Below are 20,005 nucleotides of genomic sequence, written 5' to 3'. Positions count from 1 at the left end.
TTCAATTTCTCTTGAGTCCAGGAGTGGTCTGTTTCGACTCACTGACTTTCTAGTTGCCTTTCCTGGTAGGGTGGCAAAATGTTACTACTCGCTGCACCTCCATGAGGGGCAGCCAGGTCCTGGTACTGGTTCCTGGTAAGCGAATTCCAATTCCACAGTTGATGCAACCTGATAGATGGGAACCATCGTGGTGTATAGCTCCACGGAGCCACAAGGAGCTCGCCACAGAAAAATATCTAAAACAATAGAGATACAAAAATTCTCAAGCAACAGAGATTATTTCAAACAAATTTGTTACACTAGCCAATCAGAATAAAAATTAAACATACCTGATTGCCAAATATGGTCCAAAAAAAAGACTACCCAGTCAATTTGAAGTTATTAGTGTTCATGTGCAATAAATCTACAGCAACATGAGGCACTTGTAAGATAAAATACAACCATGAAACCTTACACTGTACTGAAAACATTTTATGAGTTCCATATTATAACTGCTGCAGAAGAGTTATAGATCCATACAAAATCTGTAAAATTATATGCGAACATACGGAAGTATGAAAAAGCAGAAAATTCCATGAGAACAAAAAGTGGTGTGAGAAAGCAGAGAGCTTCATGAGAACATAAGGTATGAAAAGAACTCCGAGATAAAAAAAAAAAAGAAGTGTGAGAAAGAAGAGAGCAACACGAGAAAATGAGGTGTGAGTAAGAGGAGCCAGATAAGGAGAGTGCACCAAGAGGGACGCTGCCAAGAAGTAAATACAGGTACGTACTTATATAATTTTGAGCTGCACTTTTTAATCCATTAACAAGTTGAATTTAAAATCCCTTAAATATTTTTGTGATGAATAACATGTAAACAAAACATCCTTACATAGACAAGGTCATTGACTTGAAAAAATTACTTTTAGTGGATAAATACAATATAGTAAGAGATCAAGTTTAGCATAAGACTAGAGAGAAAATACTTACGGCAGAGCCAATCAATTGGGCAGCATTTGTCTTCAAAGTAAATGGGGACACAGCCTTCAGTGTATTTGGAGGTATACCTGTTTGTTAATTACCAAGAGTTAAATGTAACAATGATAAAATGCTCTTTCCAATGGGTCCTCAGTACATCCCTGAACTAAGCACTGGCACAGCCATGTCTTAGGAAGGTTCACCAGGCCCGAGACTCACCCTTGTGTACCAGGAACCAAGACTAAAATTGGCTTTCTCTACAAGAAGAGGTGATCTTGGTGACCAGAGATCAACTCAAAACTAAGCAAAAATAAAGTGCATCAAAACAAGCAACTGCTCGAAAGGAAATAATAATGGCTGGGGGTGTTTCCCAATACAGTAGCAATGATTGTTTTGTTTTTCTCAAAGTAACTGATATCCTTTAAAGGCATTGCTTATTTTGATGTGCTGAAATATATTCTTGTATCATTTTCATTTTGGGTTCATCTCTGATCACCAAGCTCCCTCATCTCATAGAGGAGCCCAGATTCTGGTCCTAGCTCCTGGTAGGCTGGGCTGGGTCTTGGAAGCCTGGTGCTATTCCTTCAGGCTTGGTAGCCCAAGTACTATAGCATTTTAAACTACTGAATGGACCCTTCCAGAAAGCAATACTAATACCAGTTTAAATACGGACAAGTATACAAATTTGTTGACATTCTTACAAGTTACCAATTAGCATTATTTTATATTCACACAAAAAGAATAATTTGATCACTAATTTAGCTTCAGAGCCCTCTATTGGCTTCAGGAGTAACACTTCATAACCTGACTGTGCTCTTATGCTGCCTACCATGTTACAAAATGTAGTAATTTATTACACCCACAGTCCATAAAGGTAAATGAAAAAATGATGCCAGCTTTCTATACATTGTCAATGTTATTATGTGCCTCTGGTGTTAATGCATCTGTTCCCAAGATGTTCTCTTTTCTGATTTCTGTAGTTACCTTCATTGTATGGTGTAGCCTCCTACCTTTCTTTCCCATCTTCTTTACTATATACATGTTAGGGTTGAACTTTAGCAGCTATTTTTCTGGCCATTTCTGGGATTTTTCAAGATCTTCCTGTAAATCTATGCACATCACCTTTTTTTTTTACATTCTTGTTAGCTATGTATAATTTTTAAACACTGATCTGTACAAGAAAAAAAGTAAAGTGAAAACCTTAATACTGTATAACCAATACATAGTTCATCCTAATGCCTAATATTAGCGAAGAAAAATACAATCAACACACCAACCTGAAGTCAAGTCCACAATTCACTTTGAAACACAGAGGTCCATTTGGATCTGTGAAGGCTGGGCTACAGATGCACTGATGGCATGGATAGTCTTCAAAGTACATCCTGTCACCCTCTAGATAAGTTCTGTTATTCCAGACACAGGTGGCTGAACGAGACTCCAGGAGATGGGGAGTGTCAGGGTCAACTGTAAAAATCAGTGTTTAATGTAATAAAATGTTTCTTTCTAGAAAGGCTTGGAGGCTCCCTGTATCTATTGTGGGCAACTATCCTGGGGTGTGAGAGCCTCGGTACTAACACAGCAACCATGGGTCAACCATGGGTAGCACCTGTTGCTGCAGCTCTCACCACCACCATGCAGCATGTACCACACACAGCATCACCAAATAATTATTTTTTTTTTTTTTTTTTTTTTTTTTTTTTTTTTTTTTGAGATATATACAAGAGTTGTTACATTCTTGTACAGCCACTAGTACGCGTAGCGTTTCGGGCAAGTCCTTAATCCTATGGTCCCTGGAATACGATCCCCTGCCGCGAAGAATCGTTTTTTCATCCAAGTACACATTTTACTGTTGCGTTAAACAGAGGCTACAGTTAAGGAATTGCGCCCAGTAAATCCTCCCCGGCCAGGATACGAACCCATGACATAGCGCTCGCGGAACGCCATAATGAATAAATATATATCTGAAATTATTTATTGATACTGAAATAGAAGATCCCAGACAGTGAAAAAGACAGTGTACAAAGTTCAAATATCAGCAAACCCGATTCTGGCGACAATGTTTCCCAAACAAGACAAAAAGCACAGAGCCGTAGTTTTAGACAGACAATACAGTTTTTGATCAGGAAGATCCTGAGTAACAAATCTACTCAGTTTCCAAGATAGAGCCATAGAGATTCTACAGAAAAGGTATAGTTGGGTTGACTGTATCTATCTGGATCTTAAAAAAGGTTTTTGACAGGGTCCCACACAAGAGGTTGTTTAGGAAACTGGATCATACCAGAACCATAACAGGAAACTGCTGACACAGATAAAAAAAATTCTGTCATAAAGATGAGGGCGGTATTCAGAGGCAATATATTTGATTGGAAGTGTGTTACTAGCGGAGTACCACAAGACTCAATTTCTGCACCAGTAATGTTCATTGTATATATAAATTGTTCTACCAAAAGGAATACAGAATTATATGAACATGTTTGTTGATGGTGCTAAGGTACTAGGAAAGATAATTGACTTAGATGATTGTCATGTCCTTCAAGCACATCAATAAACTGGAAAAGGTGTAAAAGTATGCTACAAAATGGCTTCCGGAACTGAAAAACAAGATCTATGAAGAGGTTAGTGTTAAATATACCATAGTAAGAAGATAGAAGAAAGAGAGGTGATATGATCACTACATACAAAATAGTAGCAGTAAACGACAAAATTGACAAAGAGGAATTCTTGAAACCTGCATCTTTAAGAATAAGAGGGCATAGATTCCAGCTAAGGAAAGTTCACTTCTGCACACATAGCGGTAGATAGTTGGAATAAGTAAGAAAGTGGAGGAGGCCAAAACCGTCAGTAGTTTCAAATTGTCACATGACAGAACTGGAAAGATGGGACACCATGAGCATAGCTCTCATCCTGTAACTACACTTAGATAATTACACTTGGGCAATTACACACAGTTAACCTAAAAGATGGACACATTGACTTTTTGCTCACTCCCCAAAGATGACCAGCATGACCCTTTTGGACACACCCAAGATGTACTACTAGTACAACCTTCAGGGCCACCCTTCTCAATGTAACCTAACAAAGGCAGATCTTGATCAAAATACTGTACAGTACAACAAAAAATATCCATAGTGGTAAACACCTTGCCATTTAATTTGGTCAGTATATGAGATATGAGTGGCCTTATATTGTCAGACTGAGACTAATAAGAGTATTATGGGTGAACCTTATCTTAGAAAGACAATCAACATAAGATCTTTAGCTCAGTTTTCTTATACAGTGGTATGTAACCGAGAGTGGAAAGCGTCAAATCTTATCATACACTCCCTGGAGTCATTAAACTGTCAATAATTATAAAAAACTAAACATATACAGTGGTACCTCAGTTTTCAAATTTAATCCGTTCCCAGAGATGATTCAAAAACCGAAAATTTGAAAATTGAAACGAGTTTTCCCACAAGAAATAATGGAAATTGAATTAATCCATTCCACACCCCCAAAAATATTAACTAAAAAAAAATACAATTTATACTGAATAATACTCATAGTTACCTTTATTGAGGACTCTTGTTGGCATATAGAAGACAGTGAGGGTAGAGGGGGAGCAGGAGAGGTGTTAGTGTTTGGAAGGGGAGTCCCCTTCCATTATAACAGCAGTTATCTTGAGGTTATCTTGAGATGATTTCGTTTTGTTTTTTTTGTGTCCCTGCGGCCCGGTCCTCGACCAGGCCTCCACCCCCAGGAAGCAGCCCGTGACAGCTGACTAACACCCAGGTACCTATTTTACTGCTAGGTAACAGGGGCATAGGGTGAAAGAAACTCTGCCCATTGTTTCTCGCCGGCGCCTGGGATCGAACCCAGGACCACAGGATCACAAGTCTAGCGTGCTGTCCGCTCGGCTCCGGCAGTGATGACATTTCTGGGGTACTCTCTCTCTCTTACATTTTGCAGGCATACCACTAGGACCTGGTTGTGGCTCACTGCTTGCTTGTCTTACTAAGAATCTGTCTATAGACAATTGTTTTTTCCTACGTTTTAACACTTGTCTGTAGTCAGACATCACATTGTCTCACTATGAATGATCACTTGTTTTTCCTCTATCGCCATCCTCACAACTATTTTTTTAGGTTGAACTTTACCACTGACTTTCTTGGAACCCATGGCATGATATATAATAAGAACTTTTATGTTCAGAAACAAAAAATGTACAAAAACAATTAAATTCTTCACAAAGAATTCAAGAGTGGTCGTCACTAGGTGGGAGACACTGGTAACTGAAGTACACCATGTGCTCAGTCGGCCCATACGTGTATCAGCAAACTCGAGCACCGAGGCAATTTTCGAGTACCGAGTCAAGTTTTTTCAAAGAAATTGAGCTCGAGAACCGAAATATTCGAAAACCAAAGTTTCACTGTACAGTACAGTACTCTTAATACATGGGAATTTTTAGAAAAAATGCAAACTGGATAATACAATGACTTATGGAGATTTAATTTATAAATGTTTTATATTTTTTTTAGAAAGAGAAAAGGATACGACAAGTCCAAGTACCCACCACAATCACTCTCGGAGGAACAGCACTCGCCAGGTTTGTACAGAGGGCGGCACCCAGGCTTTGGGGGCATAAAAAATTCTGGACATTCTATTTCTGCACAGTGAATCTCAACTCTGTTGGGATTTGGAGTCAAAATTTTAATGTTTATTAACAAAATTAGAATAGCTGACATTTATAAAAATCAAACAAATCTATTCTTTTGAAACAATATAAATAAGATTAGTCACTGAAACTTGCAAAATAAATGTATATAAATAAGTTATTTCTTATGACACATTTTCAGGTGTCATGACCAAACAAGATATATAAAGAAGACTCTTGTGTAACACAAACTCACATGATGCAAATCTTGTATGGCACCACCTAGTCCATAAACACCAAATAATTGCTCAGCACAAGTCTAATTTGTGTGACATAAGTCTGAAATGCAAGGTGTGAGGCAAGGTATGGCTAGCTGCTGTGTTGCTCCCCACTCTGTAACTTCCCAGCACCCAGTAATATACTCATTCACCCAGAACCAACACAGTGACTTTAACACATCTCCCAAGTGTTCTACAACTTCTGCTGCACCCCAAGATGTCCCAGTGAAGAATGTAATGTTGCAATGAGAAAATAATGTTGCGTAGCAACAACATTTGAACTAGTGAAGAGCCGTGATGCTGGGAAATTTGCCTCTGCCACCAGGGGACAGATGGAGGTTTCAAATGAGTCCAGTGCAGTAATATCACATTTAAAAAAGCATTCAGGTAATATTAAAGCCTCTATGGTTGCATTAAGTAGGAACAACTCTTCTAAATGACAACTGGGATAAAATCAGATAAAATCAGGACAGCCAATTTTTACTCTGCAAGCTACTGTTACTGCAACCTTTCCCCTGATGACCAGGTGATCATTATAGACACACGGGGAGCTGGTGGCTGCTGGTAACTAGAAGGGTATAACATAACTACTGGCTGGATCATTTGTAGAGTTGTTTGCTGCATTATTTAGTTTTTGTTGAGCCTTGCTGTTTCCTGTTTTGCTTTGCTTCATTTTCTGGGGGCGAGGGTTCTTAAGTAAGGGCGAGCTAGAATCCCCTGCTTCCTGCGCTTCTGTGAAGGGGTTGGGGGGGGGGGGATGGACACTTTTGGTCTTTGGTCTCCATTAGATTATTAAGGCCTCCTAGAGCTGATGTGAATTATATGTGTGGAGCTATCTCAGTGTGGCTAGTAACAGGTAACCACAGTTCAGTCCCTCCATAAAAACAAAAAACTTGAATAATTATGTTGCAAGGCAGCTTAAAATAAAATGAGAAGCTATGACATTCCAGCATACAGATTCAATCTTGAGGATGCAGAGCCAATCTCTTTACAAGAGACCTACTGTCCAATTATCAAGCTATCTGAATCAATCCTATTTCAACTATATTTTAATTCTCACTTAAAAGACCTCTAATTTCTTCAATACTTACGGAAATCCTGGAACATATGAATCTGTGCAGATACAATCAGCAGTGCAAGCGTCTTCTACTGGCACATTACTGCCTTTAGGATACACTTGCCCTCTGTAGGAACACTTCTCAGGGTCAGCTGCATCTGCACTTGCTGTGGAGAATCACACACTAATTTTGAACTATATAAAAATACTGGAGAGTATCTGAATAAATATTCCTTTCTAAGCCATTACACTCAGTTACCTCTTAAGATATGATCCACTGTGTCATACAACAAGATCAAGAACAGTTAGATAGGATGATATCCATCCTGACACTACAGTAAATGATTTTTAAAACCTCCCTGCAGGGTCATATGGAGAAAACTGTCCAGTCCAGAATAACCTATAGTTTAATTCATAAAAACTTAAGCTTTCCCAACTCTCCCTTGGTATCGTAAGTGACCACTCTTCTTAAATATGCTTTTGTCAGGCTGCCTAGATACTCACACTAACCACCACCAGAGGAGAGCACACTCCTGGTGGCCATTCTTGGGACTAGAGCTATGCTTGCCTGCCTGCACCTCCTTATTTTGCTTAGCTGCACACTGTTGTTCTTCCCAGCAGCCTCCTACTGCCATCGTTCAACACCACAGTCGAGGGTTTCTTGCAGATTATTTATTTCTACTCATGGTTTTAAATGCCTTACTTGAAGGAGCAGCCAAATGTAGGAGCTCAAAAATAAGAACTCTAGCATTAGTGAAAAGCTTCTCTCACAGAGCTGTATTCTTTGGCTGCTCCTTATTCTCTCCTCCATCTCCTGTGTGCATGTTTATTTGTTAAAGTTAGGATGCATGTGACCTAGTTCAGTTCTATGAACCTGGGGCCAGATTCACAAAGCAGTTACGCAAGCACTTATGAACCGGTACATCTTTTCTCAATCTTTGGCGGCTTTGTTTACAATTATTAAACAGTCAATAGGCTCTGAAGCACCAGGAGGCTGTTTATAACAATAACAACAGTTGATTGGAATGTTTTCATGCTTGTAAACTGTTTAATAAATGCAACCAAAGATGTCAAAGAATGAGGAAAGATGTACATGCTCATAAGTACTTGCGTGATTGCTTCGTGAATCTGGCCCCTGGTTAGCAGGAATGATCAGGCTGCCAGTTATTAGCACGAGTCTTTGGTGGATACCTGTGATCACATCCCAGGGTCTTGGAATGGCTTTGATCTTTGAGGGAAAACAAATGACTCATTTCCAGCCTAGACTTATTTTTCACTAGTGACTCCCTCAGCACAATATGACCCTGCAAGTAGGCACGAAAAAGTCTTTTGGTTACATGCTTTGTTTCCCTATTATTACAATAGAATCTTACTTGAGGAAGTGAACAAATTATATGGTTCGGTAATGAAGAGCTTGGTCTTATTTTAATTTTCACTATTCATTACCTTGAGTATTCTCAGTATCCATCTGTCTCAGACTTTCAATATCTAAAAAATCCCATCTCCAACTGTCTCAAAAAGCCATTTGTTCCCAACTTTCACTGAATGTTTATCTCAAAATTTTCCTAGCCATCTGTCTTAACCTTATTGTCCTCTACTCACGGCAAGAGAAGCTGGTAGGGCAGCAGGACCCTCTCTCGTACCGAGGCAGGCAGTTCTTGGCAAAATAATGAGCCCACCTCGTCCATGGGCACCTGGATCTATCACATGAAGACTCTAAAACATTTAAATGATAAATGAGTAAAATTATTGTATACAGTACATACAAATATTTTCATTGTTTGATGTATTAGGCACGAGATTTTCACAATGCAGTGAATTAAAAATTCTGTTCTTTAATCACAAGGAACCTGCCTGATCTCTATGTGCCAGTGTGGATTTGAGATGTGCCTCTGAAATTAGGGCTGATGCTACATTAATGCTTAGGTTGTTCTCCTTTTTCTGGGAAAAGCCCCTTGCGTTCTCTGAATCTATCCCACCAAGATGGTTATTAACTATAAGATCACATCAGCCATGGAGTTCTACACAGTCTACCAGGGACCAGAGCTAGAATCTGGCCTCCTCACAGAGGTGAAGGGAACAGGACACTCCACCATCTCACCAGCAAAGGCATCCAGAAAATCAATGAATCAGTACAAATGACTGCTGGATTAAAATCAAGAGACTGAAGCCTTGCAACCTGCCAAATGAATGCCTCGACAATGTAAACAAATGTAAACAAGCATATGCTCATTCGCCCCACCCCTCTCACTTGTTTGGGGGGGTAGGGGTGGGATGGGGCTCATGCTGTCCACTGGCTAGAGAAATCTGTTCTGTCACTGATGCAGTGTTGACAGCACTGGATGTACCGACTGCACAAAACATCCAGACATTGACACATTTTAATTACCAGAATAAGGCTGGGTTATCAATATTTATAGCAGGTGGCTGCAGGTAAAGAATCCTCCAGAGATGAACATTCCAACTGTAAACTATGTGAACAAGAACTATGATTAGCTCTCTAGCAGTATATCTGTTACTGTCCTATTAATAATTTTGGACCAAATGATGAGATACTTTGAGCTCTGTAGTTACTTCATAAACTCACTAATTTTGTAAGATATATTTGTGCTTTACCCAGAGTTTGCTAGTGCAGGCTAGTAGACTACACTTGCATCTCTTTCTCTTGACTCCAAGTATGACTAACCATCCTGTAATATGGGAATAATATATGAACTCATAGCTAGCTTTTGATCTACACTGAAATCCTTTATAAAGAACATGGTAGCAGCACATTGTTGTGTACCTAAGCTTGTTAATAAAAGATCTCCAGTTGCAATACATCTCCAGATGCAACATATCACGGTTGGTCCCATATAGTTAGCGGAATTGAGGTGATTACAGTTCAATTGAGAATTGAACTGTAATTTCAATGATGAGCAGCCATATCTCACTTCCCTCTTCTGGAGTTTACCAGTTAACCCACCTTATTCATTATACCATCTGAACTGATGTACATTATTCACACAGTATACCATTCATTACATCTGAGGAATTGATTCCCTGTGGAGAACGATGGGTGTCAACACAATTTCGGTTGGAAGAGCAGGAGACCTTTGGCATTACCATTGGATTCGTGCTTTACTCTTAATCGGGAATCCAGGGTGGCACAGATATGGTTTGGCACATATTACGTAGTAGTAAATAGGTACCCAGGGGTTGGTAAACTGTTGTGTTGCATCTTGGGGAGAGTTAGTAGTTCCACCCTCGTGGGGGGGCCTCAATATAAGCCAAACATATATACATACAAGGCTGACTGTCCCCAACAAGTAAGTAATTATTAAAAGAAAGCACCAAGCCAGGGAGACTATGTAGCACCATCAAAGTCACAGGATAATCAAGGTGCTAAATATCACCGAGGATGCAAATACGAGAGCAAAAGCACATAAGGCAGGAGATATTAAAGTTATCAGATTCACAAACGTCCAACAAAATTAATTAATTCTTACCTTAGCCATTCCTGTTTTGAGTTGTAGGCCAGTCTTATCAGCTGGGGAGCCAGAGCAGTGTAATTACAGTACCCCAATGTACACACAGAAATCACAATAGTGCGATACATGAAATGAACAAATCGACAAGGGCCATGATGAGGGTTCGAACCTACGCCCGGGATGATCCCAGATGCGCCTTACTCGATTGCACCATGACATGGTCAAAAGAATTGCAACAGGGAGTACTATTACTCTCACATGGATCCCTCAACCTCTCCAAGATACAAACTGGGGTTTTACACAATTCTCCCATGCACTCGGGCTATGTCAGCAAACTGTTCTACCTCTTTGCCCTTACTTCAATACACACAGAAATCACAATATTGTGATGCATCAAATATATCTTGGGGAATTGTGTAAAACCCAGGTTTGTGTCTCGGAGAGGCTCGGGATCTGTGTGAGGGCAGTAGCATTCCCGGTTGCAATTCTTTTGACTGTCATGGCGCAATCGACTAAGGCGCATCTGGGATCATCCTGGACATAGGTTCAAACCCTCATCACGGGTCTTGTGGATTTGACCATAGTGTAGTTGTAAGATGAGTGCAATGCTCATGGTATTCCATCTTCCCAGTACTCTGTCATACGACTCTTTGAAACTACTCATGGTTTTTGGCTCAACAAACCTCTCACTTTGCTTGTTCCAACCATCTAGTACTCTTTGAAAAAAAAATCTTTCTAATATTTTCTGACATTTGATTCCTTAGTTTGAATCTTTGACCTCTTCTTCTGTAAGTTGCAGGTTTCAAGAATCTGTCAGTTTTGTCAATTAGTTACTATTTTGTATGTACTTATCATATCACCTCTTTCCATCACCTAGCTTTGGCATATTTAACCGCTCCTAAGTTCTTTTTCGGTTCCAGAAGCAACTTTGTAGCATGTCATTACACCTTTTCCAGTTTACACATGCTTCGAGACAGACACCATACAACCAATGCATATTCCAATTTTGGTCTCTCAAAAAGTAGAGAACAGTTTTAATATTTCACCATCCATGTATTTAAAAGTGATTCTGAAGTTGAAAAAGCATAGCACATGTTCCTCGCACTGACTCATGTGGTTCTCTGGTGACAGTCTACTATTCAGAACCACACCTAGATTATCTTCTGTGTCAGAGTTCTTTAGTGTCTTTCCACATAACTTATGTTGTGTGTGCCCTATTTTCTCCTATTCCATAAACATGACATTTATGAAAACAATTCTATTTGCCAAGTGATGTTACATATACTTGGTTTGTTCACGTCATCTTGAAGGGCATGACAATCATCAAGTCTCTATCTTCCTTAGCAACTTTGCATCATTAAACATGTTCTTATATAGTTCTATATTCCTTAAGGAAGATTATTTAGAGACAATAAACATTACTGGTGCAAGAACTGAATCCTGTGGCGCTTCACTAATAATACTTTTCTAGTCTGATATATTGCCTTTAATAACCAATATCTTTGTAGGAAATTTGTTTAGCCATGTCAGCAATCTGCCTGTCACTTCTTAAGCATGTTCGTTTCCAGAACAATCTTTGTGAGACTGTCAAGAGCCTTTGTTAGGTCCCGATAAACAGTCAACCCAGCCATCTCTTACATGTAAAATCTGTGACTATCATAAAAACTAAGATTTGTTACACAGGATCTTCGTGTACGAAAGCCATACTGTGTCATTGTATCATTTCTTTCCTGGTATTCTACCCATTTGGTTTTACTTTTTTTGTACCATGCTTTTCAACAATACAGGTCTATAATTTAGAGGGATTTCTCTACCATTTTTATATTGTGGAACACTGTCTTTTTCCATACATCGGTAAAGATTCCAGTACAAAGTTGTCTGAAAAATCAATTAAAGAGGATGCTGAGCTCGGGTGCCCATGCTCTCAGAATGTAATGTGAAACTCCGAGATAAATGCTTTGTTTCCACTGAGCTCGCTCTCTGCATTTTTACACTTCGTCTCAAGACCCTTCTATATACAGTACTCTATATTGTTCTATGAAATCCATGTTGTCTGGTTCTCTGAAACTCATTATGCACACACTCTTCATTTAGCTCTTCACCAATTCCCTTTTCATTCTCTAAATCTGTCCCCCCATTCTCGATCTCTATTTTATCATAAATTTATAGAAAAGTCCTGGTTCTGTTGTATATTTGTCCACTATCCCTTTCTCAGTTTCTTTGCATTTCCTCACTGCTGTAGTTTGCTTGTTTGTAGTGCTCCTAGACTGCACCCATTTTTTTCTTTTTCTGTCTCGATTTCTATTGAACCAATTTTTTTTCTAGTTCTGCATCTCTGCTGGTATCAATTTTTTGTGCCTTCAAACATACATATACATACATATACACATATACATACACACATTTAGGGGGCCTCGTAGCCTGGTGGATAGCGCGCAGGATTCGTAATTCTGTGGCGCGGGTTCGATTCCCGCACGAGGCAGAAACAAATGGGCAAAGTTTCTTTCACCCTGAATGCCCCTGTTACCTAGCAGTAAATAGGTACCTGGGAGTTAGTCAGCTGTCACGGGCTGCTTCCTGGGGTGTGTGTGTGTGTGTGTGTGTGGTGTGGGAAAAAAAAAAAAAAAAAAAAAAAAAAAAAATAGTAGTTAGTAAACAGTTGATTGACAGTTGAGAGGCGGGCCGAAAGAGCAAAGCTCAACCCCCGTAAAAACACAACTAGTAAACACATATATAATGTGTGTGTATGTATATGTTGTACCTAGTAGCCAGAACGCATTTCTCAGCCTACTATGCAAGGCCTGATTTGCCTAATAAGCCAAGTTTCTGAATTAATATATTTTCTAATTTTTTTCTCATGAAATGATAAAGCTACCCATTTCATTATGTACGAGGTCAATTTTTTTGATTGGAGTTAAAATTAACGTAGATATATGACCAAACCTAACCAACCCTACCTAACCTATCTTTATAGGTTAGGTTAGGTAGCCGAAAAAGTTAGGTTATATTAGGTAGTCTAAAAAACATTAATTCATGAAAACTTTGCTTATTGGGCAAATCGGGCCTTGCATAGTAGGCTGAGAAGTGCGTTCTGGCTACTAGGTACGACATACATATATACACATACATACACACATACATATATACACATACATATATATACACACACACACACGTATATATATCCTGGTATACCATTTACCTTTGGTACATTCTTTACTTCCTTACCTAGCAAGAGATATTCCCGATCAAGTTCATTAAAAACTTACCAAGTTCCCCATAGTCTCCTCATGAAATAAAGTTTTCCTACCATTACATTTTGCTCCTTCTCTTCTAGATGATAATGCATTGCATATTTGATTTCCAAGAGGACATGGTCACTCTTGCCTAATAGAGGAAGGAAGAGAATATTAAATATCTTTCTTTCCTGTTAAATACCAAATCCAGCATTGATGGAACATTTCCTTTTCATTCTCGTTGCTCAACATGTCGACACACAAATGTCTCCAGGATGAGATTTATGAATCTGCCAGTCCAAATGTCCTCCGCCCTTACTTCGACGAGTGATCTCCCACGAGTGACTTCACTCTTGAAATCTTCAAAGATTTCAAGAGTGAAGTCAACAGTTACTAATGTGTGATTTTCTTTATCTGCTCTTATTATAATATCTGATGATCATTATGAGGTCCCTCATTTGTTATCCAGCTCCTTTGCCCATGTATTGCTTGCTGGTAGAATGTAGACATTTATGATTATCAGTTTATCATTCTGATTACAAATCTCCAGAGCCTTAATGTCAACTTCTCCTGGGTTGTCAACTATTAAATCTCTTGCCTTCAGGTGTTCTTTCACCAGCACTGCAACTTAACCACCCTCTCTAATTTTTCGGTCCCATCTTCAGACTGAGTAGCCCCTTGGGAATATGACCCAATTTAAAATATCAAGTTTTATCCCTGTTAGTGCAACAATCTCTGGCATCTTAAGCTGTATTATATCATTTAACTCCTGTATTTGTTATCTTGCTGCATCTATGTTAGTATATACGATGTTCAGGAACATGTTCCCACTCCGTTTGTCCTTTACTCCCTCTAATGATGTGTTGCGTGTTCCTATCACCAGTGACACCATTTTATCCAATTAATACAGTACAAACAATTGTAATTTAGGTTAACTATAGAAGCTAGCAAAATAGAACATCCATATTTAAGTTGTGTTTTAGTAACTGGGTGCATTATTACCTACTCTAAAATAAACAAGCTGCATAGTCAAGGTAACTAGCTATTAAAAACGATCATAAGTAAAATACAACAATGAATGTGTTAAGAAATTTTATTTAAGATCAAAAACTCTTGTACAAAACAAACAAATACTAACAAGAGTCATTGCACATTTACAGTACTAAACATTAATACACTATGCTATTAGTTAGTGTGCAGAGTTAAAAAAAGCAGTCAGGCAAGTGCCAACATGCACATACTGTACAATAAAGCTTCTCAGTCTTTCACCTCTAGCTTAGAAATATTAAAGTATTTTTATGAAAAATCAAAGACGGTCAATGTGTCTCAAGTCATTCAATTTCTTTCACATGCAAGAAAATAAATCAAGACCTAGATATACAAGGTCATCTTTAATTTAGAAATTATGAATGACTCTGCTACTAATACCTTTAAAGGATCCAAATTGCAAATCACAACAGTTATTTTATCACCGTATTTGTTTTTGCTAGGATGTCATGCCCATGCGAAATTTTACTTTTAATCAAGGATTACCCAAACCTAGTGTTACATTTTCACACGTTTCCAGGCATTCTTCAAGTGTTGTGAACCTGTTGTCATTGCCCGCGCAGCCCCCATATATGAACTCCTCACACTTCTTGGTCTCTTCATTGTAGAAATAGCGAACAAAAAATGCAAAACATGGTCCAGAATCTTGTTTCTTTAAACACCGTTCTGGTCTTGTACTTGCTGGAAAAAACAAAGGGTTGAATGTAATGAAATGCCTAATTTAACCCTTAACATGCTCGGGGTTTAATATCCTGTCATCCCCACAGGCGCATGTCATTTTGAAAAAAAAAAAAAAATTATTTTTTCTTTCTAACCTGTTAATTTGTGTTCACTGATCACGGGAAAAATAATAAAAAAATCGTAAGTGGCATATATTGCCGCTATAGGGCGGGGAAGTCTGGCAAATTATAGGCGCTGACTCAGCGTGCGTCCCAGGCGGTCTGTTGCTCGCAAGCTGTCAGGCCAGAGTTGCCACAAAGAGATAATTACCGAATTATTTCAATGTCTCTGATTGATTTTTCATACTTTTTTTTTGCTGTAATATTATTCAATAGTGTGTAGTTTGATATATTTATATAATAAAATGAGTGAATCATTGCTGTACTCAAAAATATGGTGTGCATATTGTTGACTCAATTATGTTCATCAATCAGTGAACAAATACTTTGTCGGTTATTACATTATAAGCACAGGTTATATATAAGTATCTGCATGTTTTGTTCACTATAATGAACCACTAAGTAGCTATTACGAGTCAAAAAGTAACGAGGAGTGACCGCCGTTTACCAGCCAGCCACTCCCGCCCTCCCTCCAGTCATCTGACTCACCCACATTCTCCTCCCACAATATTGTTTTTGCTACAATTCACTATATACAGACGTTATATATAAGTATCTACATGTTTTGTTCACCATAACTGTACATCTAAGCTTGTATGGTGAGTAAAGGCGAAAGTATGGTTAAGAGTAAAGGCGCAAATGCCTCCCAACACCTCAAACCAATTCTATTTGCTGACGAAACAACCTTCATTTACTCCAGTCCTGATCCCCTTGCACTAAATGCCACAGTAAATACTGAGCTTAATAAAGTCCATCTGTGGCTAACTGCCAACAAACTCACCCTTAACATTGACAAAACTTTCTATATTCTGTTTGGCAATAAATCCTCTAATCAAATAAATCTCAAAATAAACAATACCCAAATTTGTAACAAATTAGATGGCAAATTCCTTGGCATTCTCATTGACCACAAGCTGAATTTCCAGGGACACATTCTAAACATATCAAAAAAAGTTGCAAAAACTGTGGGCATTCTTTCTAAGATCAGATATTATGTACCACGCCCTGCCCTGGTGACTCTCTATTACTCCCTTATCTATCCATATCTCAACTATGGTATTTGTGCTTGGGGCTCTACTACCCAAAATCACTTACGTCCTCTAATTACTCAACACAAAGCTGCTATTAGGACAATATCCAATTCTGGCCCCAGACATCACTCGGTACCCCTACTCAAATCTCTGAATATGTTAGACATTAAGTCACTGCACATTCTCTCATATGTATTATACATATATAAAATGCTAAACTATAATGCCAATCCTGATCTCAAAAGCTTCATAGAAGGTTGTAACAGAACCCATGAGCACCACACCAGAAATAAATACAGTTTTGATATTCCTAGAGTACGACTTAATCAAACCAGAAATGCTCTACAAATCAAGGGGCCCAGAATGTGGAATGACCTTCCCAACCACGTTAAAGACTGTACCTCTCTCAACCAGTTTAAGTTAAAAACGAAGCTATACCTAATAAATTCCCTGTAACTCACCTTACCCCTCTGTTGTCAACCCATGTATGTTTTTTGTTTTTTTTGTTTTTCAAATCAACGCTGTTTGAATGTAATTTTCTGTAATAATTTGTAATTGTATTTGTGCTGCTTTTTCAACAATGTTCCCCCCTCTTTTACCTCTATTTTTATTTGTACTCAACACATCTTATTCTTTTTACCCATTAGTTTTAAGCTTTAGTCATTAATGTTTTTCCTGCCCGAAACGCTTTGCGTAATAGTGGCTTTAGGCATTGTATGTACTAGCTCTATCTATAAAGCCAACAAACTTTGTAAAATCTCTTTATGTATGTACCTTACCTAAATAAAATTATTATTATTATTATTATTATAAGATGTAGCTACTCACACAGTCAGCTGATCGGCGGCCGCCCTCAAGGCCAGACGCACTAATATTTCTCCTCCAACAATACTGTGTGGTGTTATTACGCTATATACACACATTATATATAAATATCTACCAGTTTTATTCACCATACTTGTACAAATAAACTGGTATGGTGCCCAAAGACCATCGTGGTAACCAGTAAACAACACCATCGTCTGCACGGTGGCGTCGTGGCAGACGACGCCACCGCTCTCACCAAAATGGCGGCTCCAAACCTTCTCTTGCTGTTTATACCCTCTATACACACGCTATATATAAGTATCTACATTTGTGTTCACCATAGCGAACCACTAAGCTGGTATGCTGAGTGCAGTCAATAAAAGGTGGCCACACACAGTCAAAAGACATCGCCACCACCCTCCCTCCATGGCGCACAGCGCTAAATATCACCACAATCCTGTTATTATCAGAACCCTGGTCAGTTTTATCACAGTCAGGGGTCTTCTGTAATAATATCATCGCTACATAATAGCATGAACAAGTATAATTTGGCATTTTTAGGCGATGCTGTGGTCACAAGCTGAACAGCAGTGCTGTTAGCTCATGCTGCGTGCGTCAGGCTTGGTTGCTCACTCAATACTGAGGCCAATAACACCCTGGAGTTTGGCCCGCGATTTTTTTTAAAAATGGCGTCTGTTTACAAGAGCCCTGATGAAGGTGTGGTGAACCCCGTGTATCCGCGGGCTGCTTAAATCTTGCGTAGTGCTCCAACACATCATATGACGTGATGCACAGTTGACTGGAACAACGTCCAGCACGTCATATGACGTGATGCGCACTTTAAGGGTTAATACATTTCTGTAACTTCCTGAAGCTATTTTGCCGAGATGGCTACCCAGCTTCTAGATCACATCAACTGTGGCATTCTGTATGGCCTACCAGGAACCAGAACTGGAACCTGACCCCTCCCATAGAGGTGTAGAGAGCAGATAACACCCCCACCCCACATGGAAAACATCCAGAAAGTCAGCAAACCAATATAGACCACTGTTGGGTTTAAAAGAGACTGAAGTCTCAAACTACCAAATGAACTCCCCTAGTGTAAACAAATGATAGAATCTCTCAAAACAAGCAAGAGCTCATTAGCGCTACCCCAGACTAGTTGGGAAGTGGGCACAGCTCCCAGTGCTCTCTAATTTACTCCAGTTCAGAAGCAGATGTGCAAAATATCCCCCACCAACAAATGATCTGAAAGCGAGGAAGATGGAGCAACCGAGCTCTCCCAGAAAGCAAAATTTCAATTCATTTAATGCGGTTTTTTGGGGGTAATGGGGAAGGGGAAAACAAGACGGAGCTGATCTCATCAAGACCTTTAAAATACTGAACAGGCTTAAGGATTTTAATTCATCCACTTTAAAATGCCAAATATAATGCATACAAGGAATAACAGCTTCAAGATCCATAAGCCACAATGTACAACAGAAAACAGGAGATGCTTTCTCACCCAAAGTGATATGAACCCGTGGAACCACCTAACCACCAAAACTAGAAATGCAATGATATTACTGCAGTTCAAAATCCTTTTGGGAAAATCCTCAAACAATGGGGTGACTTTCAAGCCATCGTCTTCATGTCCTAGTTAACCACCGCACTGCGCACCTGGTTTCGGCAAAAACTTCATAAAACACAATTGTTAGACATTTTTGTTTTTTAACAAATGTTCAGGTAAAGTTAACACTATCACGCGCTGGGCATGCGCACCACCAACTTAGAGGTCACACCCCCAGCGTGCGGGCAAGTGCATGGCGACAAATGTGTATACTCGTTTCAGTTTTCTCACCTTAATTCTTGTGCTACGTCGTTCGTTTTGGTATTGTGTTCGCAATTAAATTCCCTGAAGGTGTATGTGCATATAATGTACAAAAGCCTGGTGTGATTCCCCGCAGGAAAGCCTAAAGTTACCCGTAAACGAGCACCAATTGGCACACCACAACCGAATGTGTAAACTCGTTCAGTTGGACGACATCAATTTTCGCGTTACATCTTTCATTTTGGTATTAAATTGTTCGCAATATAAAGGCGCGCATTTTAAAACTAGTCCCATAATAATAAAGCAATAACTGGAATTTTAAATATTTTAATTTTGCACACTCATAAAATTATATCTTTCCAGTGTTCTGACAAATGTTTGCGTTACATCTTTCATTTTGGTATCAAATTGTTTGCAATGTAAAGGCGCGCATTTTAAAAACTAGTCTCAAAATAGCACAATAGAATTTTAAATTTTAAAATTTTGACCAAAAAAATGTATTTATCTTTCAAGTGTTCTGACATCAGGTTTCGTGTTACATCATTCATTTTGGTACCAAATTGTGCACACTCTAAGGGCGCTTATTTTGAAACTATACTGAAGTCGATCGGATAAAAAATGAATTTTATACAAATATTTTTGTTCTGGACACGAGTGCTGTCCACGACTAGGACTAGAGAAAAAAAAGTGGACGCGAGTGTCGTCCATGGCCATCGATACTGTTAATGTCAAAATTTTTCCAAACTACCATTTTCATTTCAAAACAGTGATGAAAACATTAACATTAAAATATAGCCTAATTAAAAAAATAGCACAACTCAGAGCACCTCGAGGCACTCT

The 20,005-nt window shown here is 38.9% G+C and overlaps 1 protein-coding gene across 5 annotated transcripts in view; it reads right to left on the bottom strand.

Annotated features, from left to right (window-relative positions):
- LOC123762751 (kielin/chordin-like protein) overlaps positions 1–20,005 on the bottom strand; it is a 95,739-nt gene that overhangs the window by 16,232 nt on the left and 59,502 nt on the right. For 4 of the 5 annotated variants that reach the window (XM_069332342.1, XM_069332345.1, XM_069332344.1 and 1 more), the window contains exons 16-21: positions 15,171–15,359; positions 8,528–8,641; positions 6,960–7,092; positions 5,510–5,622; positions 2,235–2,421; positions 970–1,046 (exon numbers count right to left, since the gene is read on the bottom strand). In XM_069332342.1, coding sequence (XP_069188443.1) covers positions 970–1,046; positions 2,235–2,421; positions 5,510–5,622; positions 6,960–7,092; positions 8,528–8,641; positions 15,171–15,359 — 813 coding nt within the window. The remainder of the gene's footprint in view (positions 1–969; positions 1,047–2,234; positions 2,422–5,509; positions 5,623–6,959; positions 7,093–8,527; positions 8,642–15,170; positions 15,360–20,005) is intronic. The other variant, XM_069332343.1, reaches the window with a different exon arrangement.

This window comes from Procambarus clarkii, chromosome 27, assembly GCF_040958095.1.
Source record: "Procambarus clarkii isolate CNS0578487 chromosome 27, FALCON_Pclarkii_2.0, whole genome shotgun sequence".
Classification (NCBI taxonomy): Eukaryota; Metazoa; Arthropoda; class Malacostraca; order Decapoda; family Cambaridae; genus Procambarus; species Procambarus clarkii.
This window is presented reverse-complemented; position numbering and strand designations above follow the sequence as displayed.